The sequence below is a fragment of the Girardinichthys multiradiatus genome, chromosome 14 (genome assembly GCF_021462225.1).
Source record: "Girardinichthys multiradiatus isolate DD_20200921_A chromosome 14, DD_fGirMul_XY1, whole genome shotgun sequence".
Taxonomy (NCBI): domain Eukaryota; kingdom Metazoa; phylum Chordata; class Actinopteri; order Cyprinodontiformes; family Goodeidae; genus Girardinichthys; species Girardinichthys multiradiatus.
Window position 1 is genome coordinate 30,739,549 of NC_061807.1, and position 26,905 is coordinate 30,766,453.

General features: G+C 39.9%; 2 protein-coding genes and 1 long non-coding RNA gene across 4 annotated transcripts; 2 read left to right on the forward strand and 1 right to left on the reverse strand.

Moving 5' to 3' along the window:
- Positions 1-302: 302 nt before the first annotated feature.
- LOC124880197 (ubiquitin carboxyl-terminal hydrolase 47-like) lies at positions 303-26,685 on the forward strand. Of its 2 annotated transcripts, none has more exons than XM_047385149.1 (13): positions 303-373; positions 23,391-23,463; positions 23,554-23,656; positions 23,736-23,851; positions 24,040-24,110; positions 24,189-24,314; positions 24,509-24,604; positions 25,492-25,617; positions 25,700-25,822; positions 25,923-25,957; positions 26,038-26,075; positions 26,149-26,278; positions 26,363-26,685. In XM_047385149.1, exons 2-13 carry the CDS (start codon positions 23,454-23,456, stop codon positions 26,559-26,561), a joined length of 1,173 nt encoding a protein of 390 aa, XP_047241105.1. In that variant the 5' UTR covers positions 303-373; positions 23,391-23,453; the 3' UTR covers positions 26,562-26,685. The 2 variants fall into 2 exon arrangements, with proteins under 2 accessions (XP_047241105.1, XP_047241106.1); XM_047385150.1 differs by having other exon boundaries at positions 26,366-26,685.
- On the forward strand, positions 11,888-16,432 carry LOC124880198 (E3 ubiquitin-protein ligase dbl4-like). The gene is made up of 5 exons (XM_047385151.1): positions 11,888-12,105; positions 12,581-14,140; positions 14,288-14,388; positions 15,417-15,572; positions 15,672-16,432. The coding sequence occupies exons 2-5, from the start codon at positions 14,059-14,061 to the stop codon at positions 16,125-16,127; spliced, it is 795 nt and encodes a 264-aa protein (XP_047241107.1). The 5' UTR covers positions 11,888-12,105; positions 12,581-14,058; the 3' UTR covers positions 16,128-16,432.
- LOC124880199 lies at positions 14,265-17,408 on the reverse strand. Its single transcript, XR_007041262.1, has 3 exons — positions 17,026-17,408; positions 15,761-15,950; positions 14,265-14,376 (listed from the first exon to the last, which is right to left on the reverse strand). It is a non-coding gene; the product is annotated as an uncharacterized LOC124880199 (long non-coding RNA).
- Positions 26,686-26,905: the final 220 nt, after the last annotated feature.

Genomic DNA, 26,905 nt, shown 5'->3' on the forward strand with positions numbered 1-26,905 from the left:
GATGCAAGTCGATGACGTAACCCCTACTGTCCCAATTCTCCAATTTTGCACGCTTGTAACCTGCGCACTTCAACCCCTACGTGCACTTGTACAAAGTAAACACTTCATAGAGGGGCGTAGGGTGTAGTGTGGGTATTGAGACAGGAGTCTCCAGAATATAGTGTGTTGAGCTGAGCCCCTTTCTGGTTGAGTGCAGGTCTGGGTGTGTATCCCAGCCTGGTGGGAGCAGGCTGTTTGCTCCAGGTGGAGATGATTAAATGATTTGTTTGGAGGTACTCACTAACACAGGAGATGAAGGCAATGTGTGAGAGAGGTGCTGGGAAATGGACACTGCAGGACTGAGAAAGCTTGTTTCAAGGAAAGGAAGGAGCCGGTGAGCTGCAGGCTGTATTTGAATATATGTAGAAACTGATATTTAGTGCTTTAAATATATTTGTTTGATTTTCGGGTGTTTAATTTGGACATGTTATACTTAGTTTCAAGAATAATTTATAATCATTTAAAGACCAATTAATTTTGATCATAGTTAAATTCGGTTTATTGGGTTTTGCTTAACCCTTTTGTTTTTTCTTTGTGTTTAAGGTTTTTCACCTATTGTGGCCTTGACAACTTTCAAAATAAAAGGAAAAGTAAATTTTAGTGGACGTAGCTCCTTTAGTCGTTTCACCTAGAAAGAAAGAACAGATCAACTCTGAGCCAGTTTTCAAGGTTAGAGTCTGAAAGAGACCACATATAATTAGTTACAGTAAAAGCTCAGTCAATTGCCATGTCTAGGAGAGAGAAAACACTAAAAGACAGGGCTATGTGGATCATCGGTTGAAAGTGAGCATTAAGTTGTTCCCAGCAGAAGCTTGGACGATGCCCCTCTACAGAAAGGTGTCACAGGTAGACACAGAGTCAAGCCAGGTGTAGCTTCTAGGAAGAGAAAGAGAGAACAAGAAGTTAAAAGCTGAAATAACAGCAAATAATGCAAAATTGCAGAGTAGTGTGTGAATGTGGCAAAGAGGGTGAAAGTGGTCATTATGTCCTCCAGCAGCCTAAACCTATAGCAGCATAACTACAGAGATAGCTCAGGATAGCCTAAGCCACTCTAACTTTAAGCTTTATCAAAAAGGAAAGGTTTAAGCCTAGCCTTAAAAGTAGACAGGGTGTCTGCCTCACGGACTAAAACTGGGAGCTGGTTCCACAGGAGAGGAGCCTGATAACTAAAGCATCTGCCTCCCTTTCTACATCTAGAGACTCTAGGAACCACCAGTAAACCTGCAGTCTGAGAACGAAGTGCTCTGTTAGGAACATATGGAACAATCAGATCTCTGATGTATGATGGAGCTAGATCATTAAGGGCTTTATATGTGAGGAGGAGAATTTTAAATTCTATTCTAGATTTAACAGGGAGCCAATGAAGGGAAGCTAAAATAGGAGAAATATGATGTCTCTTTTTAATTTTCATCAGACCTCTTGCTGCAGCATTTTGGATCAGCTGAAGGCTTTTAACTGCATTTTGTGGACATCCTGATAGTAAAGAATTACAATAGTCCAGCCTTGAAGTAAGAAATGCATGGACTAGTTTTTCAGCGTCACTTCTGGATAGGATATTTATAAATTTGGCAATGTTCCGGAGATGAAAGAAGGAAATCCTAGAAACCTGTTTAATATGGGATTTAAATGACATGTCCTGGTCAAAAATAACACCAAGGTTTTTTACTTTATTATCAGAGGTCAATTTAATGCCATCCAGCTTAAGTGATTGACTAAGCAGTTTCTTTTTCAAAGACTCCGGTCCAAAGACGACAACTTCTGTCTTGTCTGAATTTAGAAGCAGAAAATTTAAAGTCATCCAAGTTTTTATATCTTCAAGACATGCTTGTAGTCTATCTAACTGGTTGGGCTCATCAGGATTTATGGATAAGTAAAGCTGAGTATCATCAGCGTAACAGTGAAAATTTATTCTACGCTGCCTGATAATTTTACCTATTGGAAGCATATACGGGTCCTTCTCAAAGAATTAAAATATTGTGATAAAGTTCATTATTTTCCATAATGTAATGATGAAAATTTAACATTCATATATTTTAGATTCATTGCACACCAACTGAAATATTTCAGGTCTTTCATTGTCTTAATATGGATGATTTTGGCATACAGCTCATGAAAACCCAAATTCCTATCTCACAAAATTAGCATATTTCATCCGACCAATAAAAGAAAAGTGTTTTTAATACAAAAAACGTCAACCTTCAAATAATCATGTACAGTTATGCACTCAATACTTGGTCGGGAATCCTTTTGCAGAAATGACTGCTTCAATGCGGCGTGGCATGGAGGCAATCAGCCTGTGGCACTGCTGAGGTCTTATGGAGGCCCAGGATGCTTCGATAGCGGCCTTTAGCTCATCCAGAGTGTTGGGTCTTGAGTCTCTCAACGTTCTCTTCACAATATCCCACAGATTCTCTATGGGGTTCAGGTCAGGAGAGTTGGCAGGCCAATTGAGCACAGTTATACCATGGTCAGTAAACCATTTACCAGTGGTTTTGGCACTGTGAGCAGGTGCCAGGTCGTGCTGAAAAATGAAACCTTCATCTCCATAAAGCTTTTCAGCAGATGGAAGCATGAAGTGCTCCAAAATCCCCTGATAGCTAGCTGCATTGACCCTGCCCTTGATAAAACACAGTGGACCAACACCAGCAGCTGACACGGCACCCCAGACCATCACTGACTGTGGGTACTTGACACTGGACTTCTGGCATTTTGGCATTTCCTTCTCCCCAGTCTTCCTCCAGACTCTGGCATCTTGATTTCCAAATGACATGCAGAATTTGCTTTCATCCGAAAAAAGTACTTTGGACCACTGAGCAACAGTCCAGTGCTGCTTCTCTGTAGCCCAGGTCTGGGGAATGCGGCACCTGTAGCCCTTTCCTGCACACGCCTGTGCACGGTGGCTCTGGATGTTTCTACTCCAGACTCAGTCCACTGCTTCCGCAGGTCCCCCAAGGTCTGGAATCGGCCCTTCTCCACAATCTTCCTCAGGGTCCGGTCACCTCTTCTCGTTGTGCAGCGTTTTCTGCCACACTTTTTCCTTCCCACAGACTTCCCACTAAGGTGCCTTGATACAGCACTCTGGGAACAGCCTATTCGTTCAGAAATTTCTTTCTGTGTCTTACCTTCTTGCTTGAGGGTGTCAATAGTGGCCTTCTGGACAGCAGTCAGGTCGGCAGTCTTACCCATGATTGGGGTTTTGAGTGATGAACCAGGCTGGGAGTTTTAAAAGGCCTCAGGAATCTTTTGCAGGTGTTTAGAGTTAACTCGTTGATTCAGATGATTAGGTTCATAGCTCGTTTAGAGACCCTTTTAATGATATGCTAATTTTGTGAGATTGGAATTTTGGGTTTTCATGAGCTGTATGCCAAAATCATTCGTATTAAGACAATAAAAACCTGAAATATTTCAGTTAGTGTGCAATGAATCTAAAATATATGAATGTTAAATTTTCATCATGACATTATGGAAAATAATGAACTTTATCACAATATGCAAATTTTTTGAGAAGGACCTGTATAATGTAAAGCGAATTGGCCCAAGTACTGAACCCTATGGTACTCCACAATTAACCCTGGAGTTTAAAGAGGATTTATCATATACAGGTCCTTTTCAAAATATTAGCATATTGTGATAAAGTACATTATTTTCCATAATGTCATGATGAAAATTTAACATTCATATATTTTAGATTCATTGCACACTAACTGAAATATTTCAGGTCTTTTATTGTCTTAATACGGATGATTGTGGCATACAGCTCATGAAAACCCAAAATTCCTATCTCTCAAAATTAGCATATTTCATCCGACCAATAAAAGAAAAGTGTTTTTAATACAAAAAACGTCAACCTTCAAATAATCATGTACAGTTATGCACTCAATACTTGGTCGGGAATCCTTTGGCAGAAATGACTGCTTCAATGCGGCGTGGCATGGAGGCAATCAGCCTGTGGCACTGCTGAGGTCTTATGGAGGCCCAGGATGCTTCGATAGCGGCCTTTAGCTCATCCAGAGTGTTGGGTCTTGAGTCTCTCAACGTTCTCTTCACAATATCCCACAGATTCTCTATGGGGTTCAGGTCAGGAGAGTTGGCAGGCCAATTGAGCACAGTGATACCATGGTCAGTAAACCATTTACCAGTGGTTTGGCACTGTGAGCAGGTGCCAGGTTGTGCTGAAAAATGAAATCTTCATCTCCATAAAGCTTTTCAGCAGATGGAAGCATGAAGTTCTCCAAAATCTCCTGATAGCTAGCTGCATTGACCCTGCCCTTGATAAAACACAGTGGACCAACACCAGCAGCTGACACGGCACCCCAGACCATCACTGACTGTGGGTACTTGACACTGGACTTCTGGCATTTTGGCATTTCCTTCTCCCCAGTCTTCCTCCAGACTCTGGCACCTTGATTTCCGAATGACATGCAGAATTTGCTTTCATCCAAAAAGTACTTTGGACCACTGAGCAACAGTCCAGTGCTGCTTCTCTGTAGCCCAGGTCAGGCGCTTCTGCCGCTGTTTCTGGTTCAAAAGTGGCTTGACCTGGGGAATGCGGCACCTGTAGCCCATTTCCTGCACACGCCTGTGCACGGTGGCTCTGGATGTTTCTACTCCACACTCAGTCCACTGCTTCCGCAGGTCCCCCAAGGTCTGGAATCGGCCCTTCTCCACAATCTTCCTCAGGGTCCGGTCACCTCTTCTTGTTGTGCAGCGTTTTCTGCCACACTTTTCCTTCCCACAGACTTCCCACTGAGGTGCCTTGATACAGCACTCTGGGAACAGCCTATTCGTTCAGAAATTTCTTTCTGTGTCTTACCCTCTTGCTTGAGGGTGTCAATAGTGGCCTTCTGGACAGCAGTCAGGTCGGCAGTCTTACCCATGATTGGGGTTTTGAGTAATGAACCACGCTGGGAGTTTTAAAGGCCTCAGGAATCTTTTGCAGGTGTTTAGAGTTAACTCGTTGATTCAGATGATTAGGTTCATAGCTCGTTTAGAGACCCTTTTAATGATATGCTAATTTTGTGAGATAGGAATTTTGGGTTTTCATGAGCTGTATGCCAAATCATCCATATTAAGACAATGAAAGACCTGAAATATTTCAGTTAGTGTGCAATGAATCTAAAATATATGAATGTTAAATTTTCATCATGACATTATGGAAAATAATGAACTTTATCACAATATACTAATATTTTGAGAAGGACCTGTACATGAACAAACTGGAATCTGTCAGACAAATAAGATATAAACCAGCCTAGCGCTGTTCCCCTGATCCCTACAGCATATTCCAGCCTTTCTAAGAGAATATTGTGATCGACTGTATCAAATGCAGCACTGAGATCTAAGCGGACAAGTACAGACACAAGTCCATTATCTGAGGCCATATGAATATCAATAGTGACTTTCAGCAGAGCTGTTTCAGTGCTATGAGGAGCTCTGAAGCCTGACTGAAACTCTTCAAACAGGTCATTGCTGTATAAATGCTCACACATTTGATTAGCAACTATTTTCTCAAGAATTATAGATAAAAACAGAAGATTGGATATAGGTCTGTAATTTATTAAGTCATCTCGATCGAGCGAAGGTTTCTTAATCAAAGGTTTAATTACAGCTACCTTAAAAGCTTGTGGTTCTGATCCATTTACTAAGGATAGGTTAATCATACCTAAAATGGGGTTGGCAATTAGAGGGAACACTTCCTTAAATAATTTGGTTGGGATTGGGTCTAACATACAAGTTGAAGGTTTAGATGAAGCTAATATTTCTGATAACTCAGGAAGCTCCACAGGATCAAAACAGTCCAAACACAAATCAGGTTCTACAGTTACTTCCAATGATGTCTCACTTACTGAGGATGAAGTAATCATGTTTGGGAGTATGCCAATGATTTTATTTTTAACTGAATCACTTTTATTTAAGAAAAATCCCATAAAGTCATGACTGCTGAGAGCTAAGGGAATGGATGGCTCAACAGAGCTATGACTGTATAAGTTTAGCAACTGTACTGAAGAAAAATCTAGGATTATTCTTATTCTCTTTTATTATTGATGAGAAATAAAATTTTCTAGCTTGGCAAAGTGTCTTTTTATACAATAGACAATTTTTCCAGATTACGTTGGAATCCTCTAGGTGTGTAGAGCACCATTTTTTCTCCAATTTTCTAACGTGCTTTAAGGTACTCAGCTTTGAATTAAACCAGGGGGCCAGCCTCCTATACCTAATTAACTTATTTTTCAAGGGGGCTACATTGTCTAATGCACCACGCAATGAGGAAGTAAAACTATGAACAACAGAATCAAATTGTGAAAGGGAAGAAACAAAATTTCCCTCCACTGTGTTTTTCTGTGGTAATGAGGAAATTAAAAATGGAAGATGTTCTTTAACGGTTGTTACAGCATCGTCTGACAATGATCTACTATAATGAAATGTTCTTTAAGGTGTGGAGTACTCGGTTAAATTAAAAGGTTATTTAAAAAAATGATCAGACAGGACAGGGTTATGAGGAAATATTTCTTTACACTCAATGCAATATGTCAACACAAGCTCCAGAGAATGAAGACAGAAGGGGGTAGGTTTGCTAATGGTTTGAGCAAAGCCAATTGAGTCTAAGATAGCATTAAAGGCTATATTTAGGCTATCATTTTCAGTGTCAACATGAATGTTAAAATCCCCCACTATAATGACCTTATTTGTATTTAATACTAAATCCGATACAAGGTCAGAAAACTATTCTAAAAATTAAGAGTAAGGGCCTGGTGGACGGTATAAAAAAAACAACAGAAGTGGTTTTAGTGCTTTGCAATGTGGATGAGGAAAACTAAGGATGAAATATTCAAAAGAGTTGTAGCTATTTATTGGTCTGGGACTAGTCAATAAATTGGACTGAAAGATGATTGCTACTCCTCCTCCTCGCCCAGTATTTCGAGGTATGTCAAAATTTAAATATTTAGTAGGAGTTGACTCATTTATAGTAACATAATCCACTTGCTGCAGCCAGGTTTCTGTGAGGCAAAATAAATCAATCTGACTGTCACAAATCAGGTCACTAACTAGCAAAGTCTTTGAAGAGAGAGATCTTATGTTCAATAAGCCACATTTATTTGTTTTATTTTTCTTTTCAGTCTGAGTTGTGTATATTTTTATGAGATTTTTATGATTTCCTCCTTTTAGATTATTTTTTAATCAATTAAATTTTGGCCATGGATGAGACACTGTCTTAATAGGGTAATGGGTGGGTAGCAGTACAGAAGGTGCAGAGAGGAGTGTTAAACTATGACTCTGCTTCTGAACCCTGGGTTGTCAGGGTATTAGAGAACTAATAAATTTGGCCAAATTGCTAGACAGAAAAGCTGCTCCGTCCAGAGTGGGATGGATACCGTCTCTCCGTAATAGATGAGGTTTTTTCCCAAAATGTTTGCCAATTATCAATGTAGCCCACATAATTTTCGAGACAGGCAGCAGTTGAATGACAGCATGCGGCTAAACATGTCGTCACTGGTCAGATCAGGGAGGGAACCGTAGAAAATTACGGAGTCCGACGTTGTCCTGGCAAACTTACACACCGAAGCAACACCAACTTTGGTGACCTCTGATTGGCCGGGTGTCATTACCGCCAGCATGAAAAACAATCTTACTGTATTTACGCATATCCTTAGCCAGCAGTTTCAGATAGGATTTGATGTCGCCCGTTCTAGCCCCTGGCAAACATTTGACTATGGTCGCTGGTGTCTCTAGTGCCACGTTTCTGACTATAGAGCTGCCAATTACCAATTACTGCTACGGCGAGCTACCCTCGGTGGCTTTTTTAACAGCGCGGAGCCAGGGCTCCAATTCCGACACCCTCACCTCCAAAGCTACAAAAATGTTACATTTATTACATGCACCATTATCACTAAAGGAGGCAGAGGAGTAACTGAACAACTGACACAGAGAGCAGGAGACTCAGACGGAGAAACTGCAGAACAGGTAGCCATGGTGGAGCTATCGCTAATGTCCAAGCTACCACACTCTGTTGGCGGTCAGACGTCTCGGAGTTCATCCAGTCCTTGGTCCCCAGAAGCAATCACACACTCTATCTAAAGACTCTTAAATGAACAACTCTCAAACAGTTTCTAACTTGCAGCTCCTTTAATCTAAATTTGGCAGAGGAATGATTACAGAAATCAACGCTGAGGCTCCCGTCTCAGACCGCCACCGACTGTGTAAGGATGACGAAAGAGCCCCAAAAGCAGGTCATATGTAGTTTTAGATCTGGCACTCCAATGCAATGGATGTGCCCTCCCTCAGTGAATGTCAGTAGACTATGTGTCACCATTGTGGTGTCTATCTGGTAGGTTGTGTAGTAGCTGGTGTCCATCCTTAATCTAAGTGTGCTGTGGCATCCTAATCAAACCAGTTACCAGCTGCTCCACTATCAAACCCAGTGCACCAGCCTCAGGTCGTTCATGACACACCTTGGGCCATTTGTCCTTGCACTGTGTGTCGATAGGCGTTCTTATACTATTCTAACAAAAGGGAAAGATTAGAGCTTATGCTTTATATCACTATGGTATAAATGGGAAAAACAGCTATGAGTCATATTAATAAAGGTTATTCCTAAGAGTAAGCTAGCGACCCCTTACCACTACGAGAAAAACCGTGTAAGACACAGAAGGTCCCCAAACATTAAATGCAGCAACAGAAAGTATGTGTTTTAACATGCTTATGTATTTGAACAAGTCAGAGATATCACAGTAAAGACAAATCACATCGAGAGAGCCTTCACACAAAAAACAATCCACCGAGTGCAACAGTGAAAACAGGAAGTGACGAATACGCATCCACAATGGCTGTGTGCAGTTTGTGTGTGTGCTGTGTTTTTCGCTCTCTACTTGGGGTAAGACTGACAAGTGCTGCTGCACAGGTGTTCCCTATCTGAGTGCAATCCGCTGGGCTTTAAATGGAGCTGGAAGGAGGTGTTAGCTCGTTGTCTCTGCCAGTGTGGTAAACTGACCAAATTAGACAGCCCTGTGTTCCTCCAGAAGCTTTCTCTGACTGCCTTGTTCTCTTCCCTGCCTTTCAGATCTTACCCTGTGAGACAGTTTTGGATCCCTGAGTTCCAGTTCCTCGTGTAATGCTCAGATGAGCATTTAAACCAAAGTCTCCATTCCACTCCAGCCTCTAGCCCAGTCGCTCAAGCCTCCCTGTGGAAACTCCTAACACTCATTCACCTGCCTGTCCACCTTTCAACACCGCTTACCCAAAGACAGCTGGACTCCCCAAGAAACACACAGCGGGAACAAATAAACCACACCACTACGTTCCCCTCTTCCTGCCAACCTCAGCCACCATGGAAAAGACTTATTTCCCCCAGCAAACCTCCAGTACACATCTTCCATAAGTCAGCCACAGCACCTCTCAGCACCATTTCCTTTTTAGAGCCGCGGTAACTTCTCTCCTCAGTGGCAACCCAGATCCAGTCAGCAGACCCAACCTGGGTCTAAATTCATTTAACTTGTGCTTTCAAAGAAACTGTTGAAAAGCTGTTCAGTCCTCGTAGTTGTGTCACTTCCAGAGTTGTGAAAATTAACGTTATGACATACTTTAAAATGGCCAGTAGATGGCACCTTTGACTTACAAATGACCCTGCAAGGTCGTGTCACTTCCTGTCAATGGTCCCCAACCCTGGTCCTCAGGGCCCACAGTTGTCAAACACCCTATTTAAATTAATTGTCCATTCATATACATTTGCAGAACATCCTGTAATGAATAAATAAATAATTTGAAGCAGAGATGATTGTAAAACATGGGCCCTGAGGGATCTTGTTGGGGATATCCGCTCTTAACGGACATCTTTCAGGCTAAAAGGCCCTCAGGAAGAACTGAGAGTTGATTGAAACAGAGAGCCTTGTCATGTTAAAGTAGTTGATGCAACATGAAGTATTCAAATATTTATGTTCAGACTTGGGGAAAGAACTAAAGTCAACATTAACCAAAAAAGATTTACTTCAGTAGGACCCTGATGACATTCAGAACTTATTTGTAAAAACTGGATAAATCTACACTGTTATAGAGACGCTTAGTATTAAGTATCCATGGCACCACTGTCTTACAAATAATTACTTTTCATTCTTAGTAATTTGGTCAAAATTAGAAATAGCCTTGAGTAAAAATATAACTAAACAAAACAACACACACGCTCTTCAGAAAGCCTTCAATGATTCAAAACGCTGCAGTGGATAATTTGTTTTGACTTAGAGCTTATTCTGCTAAAAAACAGATTTAATACAGAAAACACAGTGGGTACAACCTCTGAGTGGGAGGTACTAATACACATTAAAATGTGGCAGAGACTGATAGGTAAAATTACATCACACATGCCTTTATCTGGTCTGTAGATCAGATCTGGCACTATGACAGGGTGGAACCTTGGTGAATTTGGCTGGAAAGTACCTGGATGTTTTTTCAGGTCATTTACAACCGGGTTCAAAGCAAATTCTTGGCAACGATCCTGGATTTCTGTGCAATGTGGTTAGTATAAACTAGGGAACATTTAGGGTAAATCTTGATTTTATGAGGAAAGACAACACTCATTTGATTTTGACTACTCCATTTTTTCATTTTCTGAAATGTTGACAATATTTAACCAAGGCATGGTTCAAAGCTTGAATCTTATTGTTGCTTCTTGTTAGCTGCTGTGTCTCTCCCAAAACACCAGTGAGACTGTTGTCACTACCTGGCAGCCTAAATTAACTAAAGGTATAAGGAACTAACTGAATATTCCATATTATCATCACTTTAAAATAGCAACAATTCTGTCACATTAAATACACATTACAGAATGTCAACACAGACTGGGTGATAATAATCTCATACTTTTGGATGATAAACGAAATCTTGTCTTCAAATAAGCGTAAATCTAGGTTCAGATTTATTTAATTAACTATGAGCCTTTTAAAATTAGGTTCTCTACCTTTCCTGTTTATGTAGGTTCATGGGGATCTGCAGCTATCTCAGCTGTCTTTGTCCAAAGGCAGGGACAGTTCAAGTCAATAACATGCTGAATTATATGTGATCACTGATAACAATATTATCAGAAAACTAAGGTTGTTCAAACAACCAGATAATCATAGATTATCTTCTTGATTCAACCACAGAGAGTTATGCAGAGTTCTGTGGTCTGAGGGCCATTCATTTGCTTTCTATTTACTCGTATGTGGGATAAGTGGGAGTGGAGGTGGAGGTACCCTTGGACAGGTCACCCATCACAGGGCGCCAAAGGCACATACAGGACAAAAAACACTTGCACTCCAAAGGACAATTTAGAGAGACCAATTAACCAAACAGTCATGTTTATGGACTTTAGGAGCAAACTCAGGTACATGGAGAACATGCTGACTGCAAGCAGAAAGACCCCAGGCCAAGATTCAAAACCTAGCATTATTTAAGATGAGATACTTTACTGTCTATTAAATTGTTGTAAAATTGTAATTTTCCTTCAGCGTCCTGCGAGAAAATACCATACATATGGATCCTGAAATGCACAAAACACCTAGAGCTGAAGGAACAAAACATTTCTTTTAGCAGTTTTTTCTCGCAAGCGGTACTTCAGAAACCCTGAACACATCAGCTTGGGATTGCTTCACTCAGGACGTCCACTAGTTGAAGGGCTCATTCTTATCAAATCTCGTAAAGGTTTTATATCTGTTTTGTGGTGAGAAAAGGGTCCAGCACCTATTAATGCTGTATGTCCGACTTCTGCAACACATCATTAGGTCAATTATATATTTTTCATCATACCCTGTTCAGGTCTTTCCACTTTTATTTTGACCGCGCCTTTGATAAAAATGAAACCAACCTCTGTGACGTCAAAACCTGCATAAAACTCTGCTGCAGTCGCCTCACACTACAGCTTTAACTGAGGAGCAGCGTTTGAGGTAATCTAAGAAGAAACCATGGTGTGCCAGGTAATCATCTGTTTTGAACAGAACAGAAAGATGTCCTTCGACGTGTGTCGACAAGAGAAGGAGCTGGCGCAGACTCCTGTACAGGACCTGAAACAGAAAATACAAGAGCGACGACCTGGCACAGGTAAATGCACCTGCTGGCGCCTCAATAATAAATTATCATTGCACGTTGATTTATTCAAAGATACAAAGAGTAGATGAGGGTAGGACATTCCCGTTTTAAATGTCAATTTACAGTTTTTTTTTAAATCAGCGTGAATCCTTTGTGTGAGACGTTGGATATGAAGCTACTTGCTCTAAACCCCTCATTTAATTAGAACATTTAGAAGAATAATATTATGAATTTTGTCTGATGGCATCACGAATGATGTTATTAAAAGTAACCTGTGCGGTCAAGCGAAATTACAAAATAAAAAAAAGATTTGATTTGCTTGATAGCGTATTTTCCTTAAGAAACGCAAAATTCACTCCTGTTTGTTTTGGTTGTCGCCTCACTGTGGCTTGTCTTTTGGTTTTATTCTGCAGAAAAGTACGTTTTTTCCCGTAAGATGAATGTGATTAATATTTTTACTAATGTGTGTGCATGTATTTCTTTGCAGAGAACACCAGTATGGGTCTGATCTATAAAACCCAGACCCTGGAAGACGACCGCATGTTGGCTGACTACGGGATCAAACACAAGTCTGAGATCCAGGCGGTGGTACGATGTGATGGAGGTCTGGCTGCTTGAACCACGGACCATCTCTACTCTACTCCCCTTTAAATCAACTCAACTTACACTGGAATTCAGTTTTTATAACATTTATCGTCTCCCCTTTATATTTTGGTAGAAAATATAAAATAATATGGTGCACAAAGAGTTAATAATCAAGCTTATAGTCTTCCATCCATTAAAAAATGTCATCTTTTAGCACATTCTGTTTTTACATATTTGTTTTAGAAATGAGTTTAAAATATTGTCTAAAACCCCAGCGATAGTTCAATCTTAAAAAGTCATGAGCTTTTTTACATGTTTATTTACATAACAAACACACACACATTAAACCTTGTTAGTGCTTCATTTGTAACTCGCTGTTTATAATTGTAAAACATGATCACTCATGGGAGACATGAAGACCACAAAGGAAACACTAGACCTGCTCCAAGAAGATTTTCAGAGCGACAAACATTAAGACAAAAGGACTGAACGCTGATCTTTTTGCATTTGCGAAAAATTATCTGATGTAAAGTGAAACCAAAATGAAAACGTTGAGGCAATGTGATGCAGTGTGGTGAATCGGCTGGTTTTCCTCCCAGCCTTTAAAGATAACTCCCCATTGTCTCAAACATGGAAGGCTGGTCTCAGCATCCCCACAACAACCATTTGTCACCTAATTTGTTTTTTAATTGGTGAATTATTTCACCATAAGGCTATTCGTGCTGTTATAAATCTCTTATGTTATTATGGGAAATAATTTCCTAGGTTTGGTCATTTTTGACGCGTTTGTCAAACATTTATTTTCCCAGAAATGCCTTTGATCAATTTACTTTTTTGACATACATTGTGACACATGCAAAATAGAAAGAGATGAAACGATGAGTCAATAACTGTAAATAGCTAAATTTCAATTATCGCTGTTTGTTTCACTAATTTTGTCTGTACTGTCTTAGTGCTCAAAATAAAGTACAACTGCTACTAATGGTAATCTGATTATTTCTTCCTCTTAATCCACAGTAAATTATGCATAATCATTAGTTTTCATAAGGGCTAGGTGCGACCATTAGAAATGAAAATATTTATCCTCAAATGGTCATGTTTTTTCATTGTCATTCATTTAAATAGCATCCTCCCATCATCCATTCATGTTCTGAACCCGGTTATCCTCGCAGGGTCGCAGCGGGGTGGGTTTGCATCTCCAGCGGTCACCGGCTGAGGGGCGGGGTAAACCCGGGTCGGGTTTTTTTTAACTTGCAGAGGTAAAGTCACATGACTCGTCAAGATTAACTGGGCTCGAAATCGAAAGAGTTTACCAGAGTTAGACTTTTGTAGAGGCTGATTGTTTCCTACATCGCAGGACAAATCGAGAAAACTCCCAAAATGAGTTCTAAAACTAAAACTAAGTGTTATAACCTGAGCGACCCTTCAATCCTATTTGTGAATGAAGAGGATCAGTTTGACTGTGAGTCGCTTATTTTAATCCAGTTCATCAATCTTTTAGCAGAGCCGTAGTTAAACATTTCTTTCAGTCTGTATCTGAAATGTAATCTTGTTTTAAAGCATATGTGTTTAAACATCTTGAGGATCTCATTAGGTTTTGTTTTTACAGTTTTGTGTGAAGGTTTCCCATCTCCAAGAGCTCGGATGTCCTGCGGACATGTGGTGACCCCGATGTCTCTGACAAAGTGGTGTGAACATCTGATGAAAAAGGTGAGATGACAGTAATCTCACATTCAAAGCAAAACACAAAAAACGAAAAATGTAAATAAAACCTAGTTTCGCCAAACTGTTAATTGAAGTGAAATGTGTTGTTTGTTTTGGCATCCGAATCTGACTTTTGCTCATGTACAACAGATAGTTACTGTAAAATGGACTTTATATTCAATTTTATAAAAGAAAAATGCATACTACTTCAAATTCTATGGTTATTAATTGTTAGAAAGACATGTATTTTTCTTAAGAATATTTAATTCAGATAAAATAAGCATCATAATTACAGTTAACAATCTTTCACAATCTAAACTACAGATTCTGCTGCTTCATTCATTTTAATTTTCAGTGTCATTCTCCCAAAACATGCCTTCATTGTTACAGAAATGTGCTGTTCTGCAATTTTACCAAGACAAACAACCGAGCAGCTGTTGTTGGAAAATGTATCTTCTTTACTATTAAACTTATACTGTGAATTTATAAAACCTATTTTTTTTAATCAAAAAGTAAAACCTATGATCGCAATTAACATAAAGTTTTATTTGAATTGATTACTCCTTCTTTTTATGGTTTCCTTTGCATTTATACTTTTGAGCAGATCACGTTACTTCCAACAAGAGACCCCTGAAACAGAGCCTGTGTAAATCTTTCAACGTTACCACTATACTGTTCCACATGGTTACGAATGTGTGTGTATTTCTAATTCAATTCATGTTTTGGCTTTTATGTTAATAGATTTACATTATTATTTGCTGCTTCATGTTATTTACTTTAAACAGAGGCAGTGTCATTTTCCTTTTTCAGACCAACTTTCCATAAACAAACAAAAAGTAATCAACAGTGAAAATACATTGAATTACATTGTCACTGTATTATCTATGATGAAATAGTGGCTTCTGTTTTTTACAGGGCATCTTGATGTTATATTATTGGCAGAATTGAAGAACTTGCCTATCATAGATTGTTAAACATTTACTTTCTTTTTCTTACCTTTAATTCTGATTATTTCTGTGAATGTTTAAATAAAGGGGGAAACCAGGTTTGTGTGTGGCCAGTCTGGCTGTAATGCTGTGTGGCCCTATCAGGAGGTCTGTAAAATGGCCCTCCTGACCCCTGAAGAAATGGACTACTTTGAGAAAACCATGGCCCTGAATGCTGTCGCCAGAAATCCTAACTCTAAGTTTGTGAGTATCTCATTAATGAAAAAATAATAAATGCAAACATGCTTGAATCTGTTGCAAATCCCTCTGTCTTTACTCCTCTCACCCCCACAAACATGATAGTGTCCAGGATGTACGTCTCCTGTGTCCAGAGGGATCAGCTCAAACCTTTATGTCTGCTGCAAAGTGTGCTCATTAAAGACAGGACGCACCTTTGCATTCTGCTGGCAGTGTTTGAGGGAGTGGAAAGGTCAACAGCCTCGATCTGACCGCTGTGAAAATGATGACTGCCACAATTCTGCCTTGAAGACACTGAGAGATTGTCCAGAAGTCCAAATTCAGACTGTGAAAGGAGCCAAAGGGTGTCCGTCGGTCCGTGCCTGTCCCACCTGCGGCTCACTGCTGCAGCACACAGGGAAAGGATGTAAAAACGTTTCATGCCCCCGTTGTAAGATATTGTTTTGTTTTGGGTGCCTGAAAAACACTAATGAATGTAGGACGACAGGAAACCACAATGTTTATGGAACATGCTCCAGTGGCATTGCCCCTAGACAGACATCTATACCTGTGTGGAAGTGAGATCTTTATTAGGATTATGTGCCTGACAATTTCCCCAAAACAAAAGATGGAACAAACACTAATGTTTATATGACTTTCACAATATGGAAATGTGGCTCTTTTTGTTGCCTGATGCTTTTTTTAAAATGGTATTGGCATCATGTAATCCTGTGATATTAAACGATAGGTTGCATTCTTCATAATGCCACATTTGTGTTATTTTGATCTCATTTTGTATGTGAGGTAGTGCAAACTAACAATCATCGATCTTTAATCAAATTAAACTGTTGCTGCCGTTCTGGATAAATAAAGATTGAACCATGAAACTTGGAATTTATATTTACTAATCATGCAAATGATGTAGCAATTTGTCAGTTTAAAAAATAATCCTCCAGAAATCTTTGTGTTATTGTATATACATATATATATTATATATAAATATATAACTTATATGCAAGAGATGATGATAATAGAGTTCATGTGGTCTAAAAGTCAAACTCACGTAGATTCATTACCAAGCATAATATCAAAATGTTTAGTGGAAAGAAAACTTGTGGTAGAAAAAGAAACAAGCAACAGGGATAACATCAGCCTTAAGAGGATTGTGAAGCAAACCCCTTCAAGAGTTCTGGGGAGGTTCACAAGGTGTGGACTTAGGCTGGAGTCAGTGTTTTAAGAAACACCACACATAGATGTAACCAGAACATGGGCTACAACTGCCACATTCTGTGAGGTTCAGGACGGAGGACCCAGAATTTCAGCCAGAAACAGAATAAAAGTTAAACAATTTATTCAGGAGCAGCGCACAAATACTCAGGACTCCACCAGCCGGGAACCCGGGATCACTGGGAATGGAGAGGCAGGTTAGTGACTTGAAAAAGCTTAGGTAAATATATATGATTCCAAAGAAGCCACCCACCTTAACAGAGTCCGTGTAGGATGGAGGAATCAGAATAGGCTCCTTTGCGGGGTGCGGTCCTGGCAGTCTCCAGACCGGGAGGATCGGTGCAGAACACGCCGCAGCCAGAAGTCGGATTGCCGACAGGGGGAAAGATCCAAGGCTCGGTAGTCAAGGGGGGGGCAGTAACTGGGCGAAACCAGGTAGGCAGACTCAGGCAGACAAATTCAGGGGTGAGGCAGGAGGCTTTGGTCGAGAGGTAGAAACAAGGTCGTGATCCAGAGGCGAGAGACATCCAATGAGGGTCAGGCAAGGCAGGGAAATCCAAGATGCAAAAAGTGGTCAAAAACGTGGTCAGGCAGGAAGGAATGCTGGACATCTACTAACTGGTAGGTTTTCGAAAATCTGGCACCGTCTGCCTGTCTGAGGGCTGAATATAACCGCAGAAAAACAGGTGCATGGCATGATTGATTGAACTCCAGTGCAGCAGCAGACAGGTGAAGCAGATTAGCTGATTACATGAAGACAGAGCAGTCAGATGGGCCAGAATCATAACACATTCCTTGTGTTCAGCTACTCCTGAACCAGAGACAACTTTTGTGTCCTACATGGGCTAAAGAGAAAGAGAGCTGGACTCTTGTTTGATGGCCTAAAGTCCTCTTTTCACATGAAAGTAAATTTTGAATTTAATTTGGAAATCAAGGTCTCAGAGTTAGGAGGAAGACTGAAGAGATCAGATTTCTTGATATCCAGTATAAGATTTCCACAGTCAGTGATATTTGGGCTGCCATGTCATCTGAAGGTGTTGTTCCACTGTGTTTTATCAAGTTCAAAGTTGGTGCAGTCGTCTAAAGGGAAATCTTAATGCACCTTTTGCTTCTCTCTGCTGATGATGTAAGCTTTATGGTGATACTCAATTCATTTCCCAGCAGGACTTAGCACCTGCCTACACTGCCAAAATACACATATCTCCTTTAATTACCATGGCATGATTGTGCTTGATAAGCCGGCAAACTAGTCTGACCTAGAATCTACGGTAGTGAACAGGAAGCGTCACCAGATCAAACAAATAAAACGACCTGAATGCTGCTATTAACCCGGGCATATTGCCTTCATGTGTATTGATGCAATATTATATACATCAAGTATCGAGTACATATACTGTACAGTAAGTGGACATTCTTTTAAGGAGGCAAGTTGATGTATGTTTCATGTTGGTCTAATAATGCTGGAATGAGGCATTACCAGCCCTCTCAGGTGAATAGAGTGAGTAGGAAAGGGTTGACTGGCTTCCTGCAAGTTTTGTAGAAGAAGTGTTTTATTTGTCCAAATAAACTTTAAAAAATGTGTATACACTCCCAGGCAACTTTATCACCATATATCTCCCTTATCTCGTTGTGGTAAAACATCTGTGATGTGTCAGAAACATTCCTCAGAGAATTTGGTCCTCATTGACATGACAGCACCAAACATCCATGATGTGATACTCCATTTGCACCACATCCAAATGTGCTCTGGAATGAGATCTGGTGAATGTGGGAGCCATTGAAGAACAGTAAACATGATAAAGAAGCCAGTTTTAGATGATTTGAACTTTGTGACGCGGCGCATCATGCTGGGTGGTCAGCAACAATACTCAGGTAGGCAATATTCAACTGGTACTAAGGGGACCCAAGCATGCCGAGAAAATATTGTCCACACCATTACACCACCTAGCTAGCCTGAACCACTGATAAAAACAGGATATCTGTGTGTTTTATGTCCTATATGCCAAACTTGGACTCTTCTGATCTGAAGTTAGCAGCAAAAATGGAGACTTGTGGGTACAGGCAACATTTTTCAAATCTGTTATTGTCTTATATTTGGGAGCCTGTGAACTTAGCTGACCCTGATTTTGTCTTCTGTTGTCGTAGACCATCTGCTTCAAGGTTCAACATCTAGTGCATTCAGAGATGGTGTTCTGAAAAAATCTTTTATAATCTACTGTTGCCTTCCTAAAATATCAAACAAGACTGTGCATTCTCCTCTGACATGAAAAAGACACACAACTGCACAACTCACTGGATGTTTTCTTTTACTCAGACCATTCTCTCTAAACCGAGAGGAGGGTGTATGTGACAATCCCAGACCAGCCAGTCTGGCACCAGAAAAGATGTTTTTTCCAACATGACTTACTTGCCTTTCTTTTCTAATTCTGATGCTTGGTTTGAACTTTATCAGTTTGCATTCACCACATCTACAGTGGGGTCAAAACGTATTTAGTCAGCCACTGATTGTGCAAGTTCTCCTACTTGGAAAGATGAGAGTGGTGTGTAATTTTCATCATAGGTACACTTCAACTATGACAGACAAAATGAGAAAAATCCAGGAAAATCCAGCAAATCACATTGTAGGATTGTTAAAAATATTTTTTTTCTCAATTATGATGGAAAATACGTATTTGGTCAATAACAAAAGTTCAACTCAATACTTTGTAGCATAACATTTGCTGGCAATGACAGAGGTCAAATGTTTCCCGTAAGTCTTCTCCAGGTTGGGACACAATGTAACGGGTATTTGGGCCCATTCCTCCATGCAGATCTCCTCTGGAGCAGTGATATTTTGGGGCTGTCGCTAGGCAACAAGGACATTCAACTCCCTCTGCAAATTTTCTATGGGGTTGAGGTCTGGAGACTGGCTAGGCCACTCCAGGACCTTGAAATGCTTTTTACGGAGCCACTCCTTCGTTGCGGTGTGTTTGGGATCATTGTCATGCTGGAAGACCCAGCCACGTTCCATCTTCAATGCTCTCACTGATGGAAGGAGGTTTTTGGCTTACAATTTCATGATACATGGCCCTGTTCATTCTTCCCTTAACACGGATCAGTCGTCCCGTCCCCTTTGCAGAGAAACAGCCCCAAAGCATGATGTTTCCACCTCCATGCTTCACGGCAGGTATGGTGTTCTTGGGATGCAACTCAGCTTTCTTCTTCCTCCAAATGTGATAAGTTGAGTTTGTGCCAAAAAGTTCTATTTTGGTTTCATCTGACCACATGATATGCTCCCAGTCCTCTTCTGGATCATCCATATGCTCTTTGCCAAACTTCAGACCTGGGCATGGACATGTACTGGCTGAAGCAGGGGGACACGCCTGGCACTGCAGGATTGGACTCCCTCTCGGCGTAGCGTGTTACTGATGGTAGCCTTTGTTCCTTTGGTCCAGCTCTCTGCAGGTCATTCATCAGGTCCCTCCGTGTAGTTCTGGGATTTTTGCTCACCGTTCTCTTGATCATTTTTACCCCACGGGATGAGATCTTGCGTGGGGCCCCAGATGGAGGGAGATTGTCAATGGTCTTGTATGTCTCTCATTTTCTTACAATTGCTCCCACAGTTGATTTATTCAAACCAACCTTCTTGCAGATTGTAGATTCACTCTTCCCAGCCTGGTGCAGGTCTACGATTTTCTTTCTGGTGTCCTTCGACAGCTCTTTGGTCTTGACCATGGTTGAGTTTAAAGTCTGACTGTTTGAGGCTGTGGACAGGTGTCTTTTACACAGATAACGAGTTCAAACAGGCGCCATTAATACAGGTAACGAGTGGAGGAAAGAAGAGCTTCTTAAAGAAGAAGTTTGTGAGGGCCAGACATCTGGCTTGTTTGTGGGTGACCAAATACTTGTTTTTCACCATAATTTAAAAATAAATTCTTTAACAATCATACAATGTGATATCCTGGATTTTGTTTTCATTTTGTATCTCATAGTTTAAGTGTTCCTATGATGAAAATTACAGACCTCTCATCTTTCCAAGTAGGAGAACTTGCACAATCAGTGGCTGACTAAATACATTTTGGCCCCACTATACAGGTCCTTCTCAAAATATTAGCATATTGTGATGAAGTTCATTATTTTCCATAATGTAATGATGAAAATTTAACATTCATATATTTTAGATTTATTGCACACTAACTGAAATATTTCAGGTCTTTTATTGTCTTAATACGGATGATTTTGGCATACAGCTCATGAAAACCCAAAATTCCTATCTCACAAAATTAGCATATTTCATCCGACCAATAAAAGAAAAGTGTTTTTAATACAAAAAACGTCAACCTTCAAATAATCATGTACATTTATGCACTCAATACTTGGTCGGGAATCCTTTTGCAGAAATGACTGCTTCAATGCGGCGTGGCATGGAGGCAATCAGCCTGTGGCACTGCTGAGGTCTTATGGAGGCCCAGGATGCTTCGATAGCGGCCTTTAGCTCATCCAGAGTGTTGGGTCTTGAGTCTCTCAACGTTCTCTTCACAATATCCCACAGATTCTCTATGGGGTTCAGGTCAGGAGAGTTGGCAGGCCAATTGAGCACAGTGATACCATGGTCAGTAAACCATTTACCAGTGGTTTTGGCACTGTGAGCAGGTGCCAGGTCGTGCTGAAAAATGAAATCTTCATCTCCATAAAGCTTTTCAGCAGATGGAAGCATGAAGTTCTCCAAAATCTCCTGATAGCTAGCTGCATTGACCCTGCCCTTGATAAAACACAGTGGACCAACACCAGCAGCTGACACGGCACCCCAGACCATCACTGACTGTGGGTACTTGACACTGGACTTCTGGCATTTTGGCATTTCCTTCTCCCCAGTCTTCCTCCAGACTCTGGCACCTTGATTTCCGAATGACATGCAGAATTTGCTTTCATCCGAAAAAGTACTTTGGACCACTGAGCAACAGTCCAGTGCTGCTTCTCTGTAGCCCGGGTCAGGCGCTTCTGCCGCTGTTTCTGGTTCAAAAGTGGCTTGACCTGGGGTATGCGGCACCTGTAGCCCATTTCCTGCACACGCCTGTGCACGGTGGCTCTGGATGTTTCTACTCCACACAAGGTCTGGAATCGGCCCTTCTCCACAATCTTCCTCAGGGTCCGGTCACCTCTTCTTGTTGTGCAGCGTTTTCTGCCACCCTTTTTCCTTCCCACAGACTTCCCACTGAGGTGCCTTGATACAGCACTCTGGGAACAGCCTATTCGTTCAGAAATTTCTTTCTGTGTCTTACCCTCTTGCTTGAGGGTGTCAATAGTGGCCTTCTGGACAGCAGTCAGGTCGGCAGTCTTACCCATGATTGGGGTTTTGAGTGATGAACCAGGCTGGGAGTTTTAAAGGCCTCAGGAATCTTTTGCAGGTGTTTAGAGTTAACTCGTTGATTCAGATGATTAGGTTCATAGGTTGTTTAGAGACCCTTTTAATGATATGCTAATTTTGTGAGATAGGAATTTTGGGTTTTCATGAGCTGTATGCCAAAATCATCCGTATTAAGACAATAAAAGACCTGAAATATTTCAGTTAGTGTGCAATGAATCTAAAATATATGAATGTTAAATTTTCATCATGACATTATGGAAAATAATGAACTTTATCACAATATGCTAATATTTTGAGAAGGACCTGTAGATGATGAATGTATTGAGTTGCTGCCATGTGACTATTTGGCTCCTCTGTTATTTGTGTTAACAAGAGATTGAGCAGGTGTATCTAATACAGTGGTCTGTGAGTGGATAATATTTATTGTTTTACTTCTACTTCTTGTTTCTGCATATTTTGGACATAAACAGTGACGTGCACTAAACGTATCAGTTGGAGAAATACAATGTTTCCTTTAGGAGACTAACAGAAAATAAATGTCATGAGCCAAGCATTTTGTAGGTACTTTCCAGCTCCTCACTCAGTTTTTGTTTCATTTTGTATGTTTGTTTATTGTCTAGCTGAAGCCAACATCATTAAGACACCAGAATTCCCCTAACTTTACAGGTTGGCATGATTTCCTGTTATGAAAAAAAACACGTAGAATAGTTTTTTGTTTGGTTTTTATTGTTCCCACTCTCAGTTAGAGATGAGACAGGATGTGCGTCTATTTTAGCTTTTAAAGGGTGGTAGTGCTTTGGGCTTTTGCAGTTACATTAATTTAGATTCTAATTAAATTTAATTTAGATGAAACAATAGTGGAAGAGAAACACAGTGCATATGTTTATCACAGTTTTGTTACCAGTGGATACCAGTAAACCTTTCGTGTTGCCAAAATCCCACCAATGCAAAGATTTACCCTTTTTAATTTGTTGATAAAATCATTTTTATTTTTGTTTTTTTGTTTTTTTATTTTAAAACAGCTAATATTTCCTGTCTGGTCACTAGTTCCTCCTAAACCGTGACATCCCCAAAACGTGTAGCTGTCAGAACTGATTTAAGAGAATGAATAAATGTTTAAAGTTGTGATTCGGATACACATTTAAATTAGTGTTAGTCATCTGGATGCAACGTTCTAGTGGCTAAATGAAAGAGAAAGCATACTGACTTGGACTCTCTACAGACATGGGAGTGCCTTTTACCGTCTCTTTATGTTATCTGTTCACCAAAAGAAAACCTTTCTGCAAAGCCGCTGTGAAGACGAGCTGGATCAGCGCTGTTCTAAGTGATTCAATATGAAACAAGGTAAGGCCTCCATGTCGACCTGCCAATAATGACTTGATTGAAAGTCTTCCATGAATAATGTATAATGTTCTTTAACAAAATATCCTATAGACATTAAGTACCATGGATTGAAAAACCAAGGAGCAACATGTTACCTGAACAGTGTCCTGCAGGTTCTGTTTATGACCACAGAGTTCAGAGAGGCTGTAGAAAGGTTAGTGAATAAATCAAACACTGTAAGAATTGTTTTATTTCATGTAGCCTCTATATCTCTGACAACTTCCTATTAACAGATGTTCAAAACATAGTGAAGATGCCCTTGATGTTCAGCTCCACACTTTATTTGAAAGTTTAAAGAAAAAAACATCAGAAACCACAGAAGTCACAAGGAAGCTGGGAATTGAAAAGGGTACAGTATAACAACTGTTAGCTTGTTTCTGGATGAGGGAGGAGACTTTCATCTATAATTAGGATGTGAGGATGCATTAGCAACAACATGCATCTTGAGAAATTTTGAAAGAAACATGTTCGAACAATTACATTAATCATAACATAAAATATTGTATTTTATGGGTCATTGGTCCTCCACACTCCCAGTGATTGAACAGCATGATGCTGGTCAGTACTTTGAGAAGATTTTATCTCTGGTCAGCAACGAAGCATCAAAGGTAAATTACTCATGAAATCACTTTGATTAGAAAATAAATGTTGTTAGAAGTTTATTTTTAATCTAATTGTGTTTTCAGATATTCGAAGGACACCTGATCCACAGGACTATTTGTTGTAAATGTGACTCAGAAACTGAAGACGATGTGCCATTTTGGTTTCTTTCTCTCCCTCTGATGGATTCTAGTGATAAACACTACAGTGTGGTAAGAAACAACCTGCAAACTGGAAACCATTTTATGTGCCAGACCAAACTCTGTAATCTGGAATAGTCAATGATTTATAATATATTACCTAGTGGAAACTGTGTTGGCAGAATGTTTTAGTTACCACCTGATGTCTCTGCTGATGGAAAGTTCCTGATGAGGGTCAGAGCAAGTAACAGAAAGTGCTTTTTCAGGTGGACGGCATTCGGGAGTTTTTAAAGGATGCAGAATTTGATGGAGACGACCAGCTGTACTGTGAAAACTGTGATGACAAATGTGACACTACTGTTGTGAGTAAAGTGGAACTAGGTTTGTTTACAAGCAGCAAAGTACTTAGTTAATTAATGGACAAAAGACATTTTGACAACATTGTGAAATACAGTATATTAAGGAAACATCGGCCTGTAAATGTTTACGTACAATGTAGAAAAAGACACATGACCATCTTTTTCTTAATGACATTTATTCAGAAAAAATTATTTCTGTTGTTTTAGGTCAGTTAGGATTATCAAAATTATCTTTATCTGCTAAACACCCAAAATAATGACAGACGTTTTCTCCAAATTCTGAGGTTTACACATATGTTATTACTATGTAGTACCATTGCCTTTGAATTGTATGAGCTGGGTCAAATATTTTGGGTCCGCAAACTTCTCACAATAGTTTAAGCCCATTCCCTACTGACAGAACTGGTGTAAACAAGTCGGGTTTGTAGGTCGTCTTGCTTTCATGCAGTTTTTTTTAGCTCTGTCAAGCCTGAGATCAGGGCTTTGTTATAGCCCCCCTAAACATTAACTTTGTTGTCCTTAATTTGCTCTCTAACTAATTTGACCGTATGAATAGGGTCATTGTCCATTTGGAAGACCAATGTGTGCCCAAGCTTCACCTTTCTGGCTGATATCTTGAAATGTTGCTTCAATATTTCAACATAATGTTCTCTTCTCATGATGCAGTCAGTTTTGTAAAATGCATCCAGTCCCTCCTGCACCAAAAGACCCCCACAATTGATACTGCCCCACAAATAAAATAAAAAGAATTGGTAATCCAAAACAGGAAAGGTTTAGTCTGATTTAATGTAAGTCAATGAGTAAAAAGGTTGTGTGTCTTTTTATACCTATAATACAGTATATGTAAATATCTGGTTTTAACTGTGTTGATAACTTAGTGTTTTATGTAGAAATATGAACTAAGGCATCATCCAGAGGTTTTGATGTTGCTGCTGAAGAGGTTTGAATACCAGTACATGTCATACACGAAAGACAGCCGCGCTGTGGATGTTTACTACACCATCAACATACCTGAGGTATATTTCAACATATTACGCTTGTTGTCCATTTCCTTTTCACTTTTCGGATTAATGTGTGTGTTTTGTTGTTGGGAATCAGACGTATGAACTGTACGCGTTGGTGGAACACTTTGGGACTCTGAAAGGTGGACATTATAAAGCAAAAATCAAGCCCCAGGATGAAGACAGATGGTATGAGTTCAATGACTCCAGTGTTACGTTGGTGAGAACGATTATCCTTTATAAGTACTTTAAAAATGGATGCTTGTTAGTTTTGTTTTTTACTGACATATAATATTTTACTTTTCATTCTTTTACAACAGCTTCATAACATGTCCCACAGAAATAAGTCTGAGAAGTAAGTAACTGTCCTTTGTTGTGTTTTTCAATTTATTTTACTGCTTATAATAACCTAACTCTACGTTTGTTCTGCACCAGATCCCGAAGTGCCCATCTTCTGTTTTACAGAAAGAAAAGTAAGAAGAAAACGGACTTTACAATAATTTATACAGGGTTCATTTTATAATTGCTTTATAATATAAATTTCAGATACTGGTACACAAGATAAAGAAAACAAGGTTGAAGAAGGTAGGAGAAAATTGAAAGATGATGACCTGGGTGAAAACGATCATCTGATGAAGAAGAGAAAAACGACTTCAGACAGCACTTTAGTCCACAGGTGCTTGTATGTTGTTTTTTTAATATTTTCTTTTAAGATTTGCTTTGCAGCACTAGTGTCCTTTATTTTGTCATTTTTTGAAAGTAGGCAGACAGGACATGAGGTGACGACATGCAGCACAGGTCACAGTGACCAGGACTCGAACCAGGAGACAGCTGCATCAAACACTGAAGCCTACATACAAGGGCGCCTACGCCTGCGCCGCTCCTGGCGTTTGTATGTTTGGTTGTTACTTGTTTTTGTATTTGGAATATTCCTGCTTGTTATTGCCATGAAGATCTAACATAATGAATTATTTTCTTTAAACTGGGTTTCTTAGTTCTACCTTTTGTTCTGCTCTTTATGTATTTGGTTTGAAATCCTTTTTTAGCATTAGTCTTTTTCATTTGGTCAGTAAAGGCTTTTGGTTCACCTTCTTCTGTGTTCTGTGTTTATTAGTCCCCTTCCTTCAGTTTCCCATATCTACGTTTTGCCCAGCTGCACCATCAACCCTCCCAGTGGTTAAAATCCAGTCAGTTTTTTCTCCTCAATGCCAGATTCTTTCATTCATCTATGAATGTTTTCCGTTGCCAGTTCCCCTGGACTTTTTTTGCTTCATGCTGATTCATAGTGCTCCAGTTTCTGGTC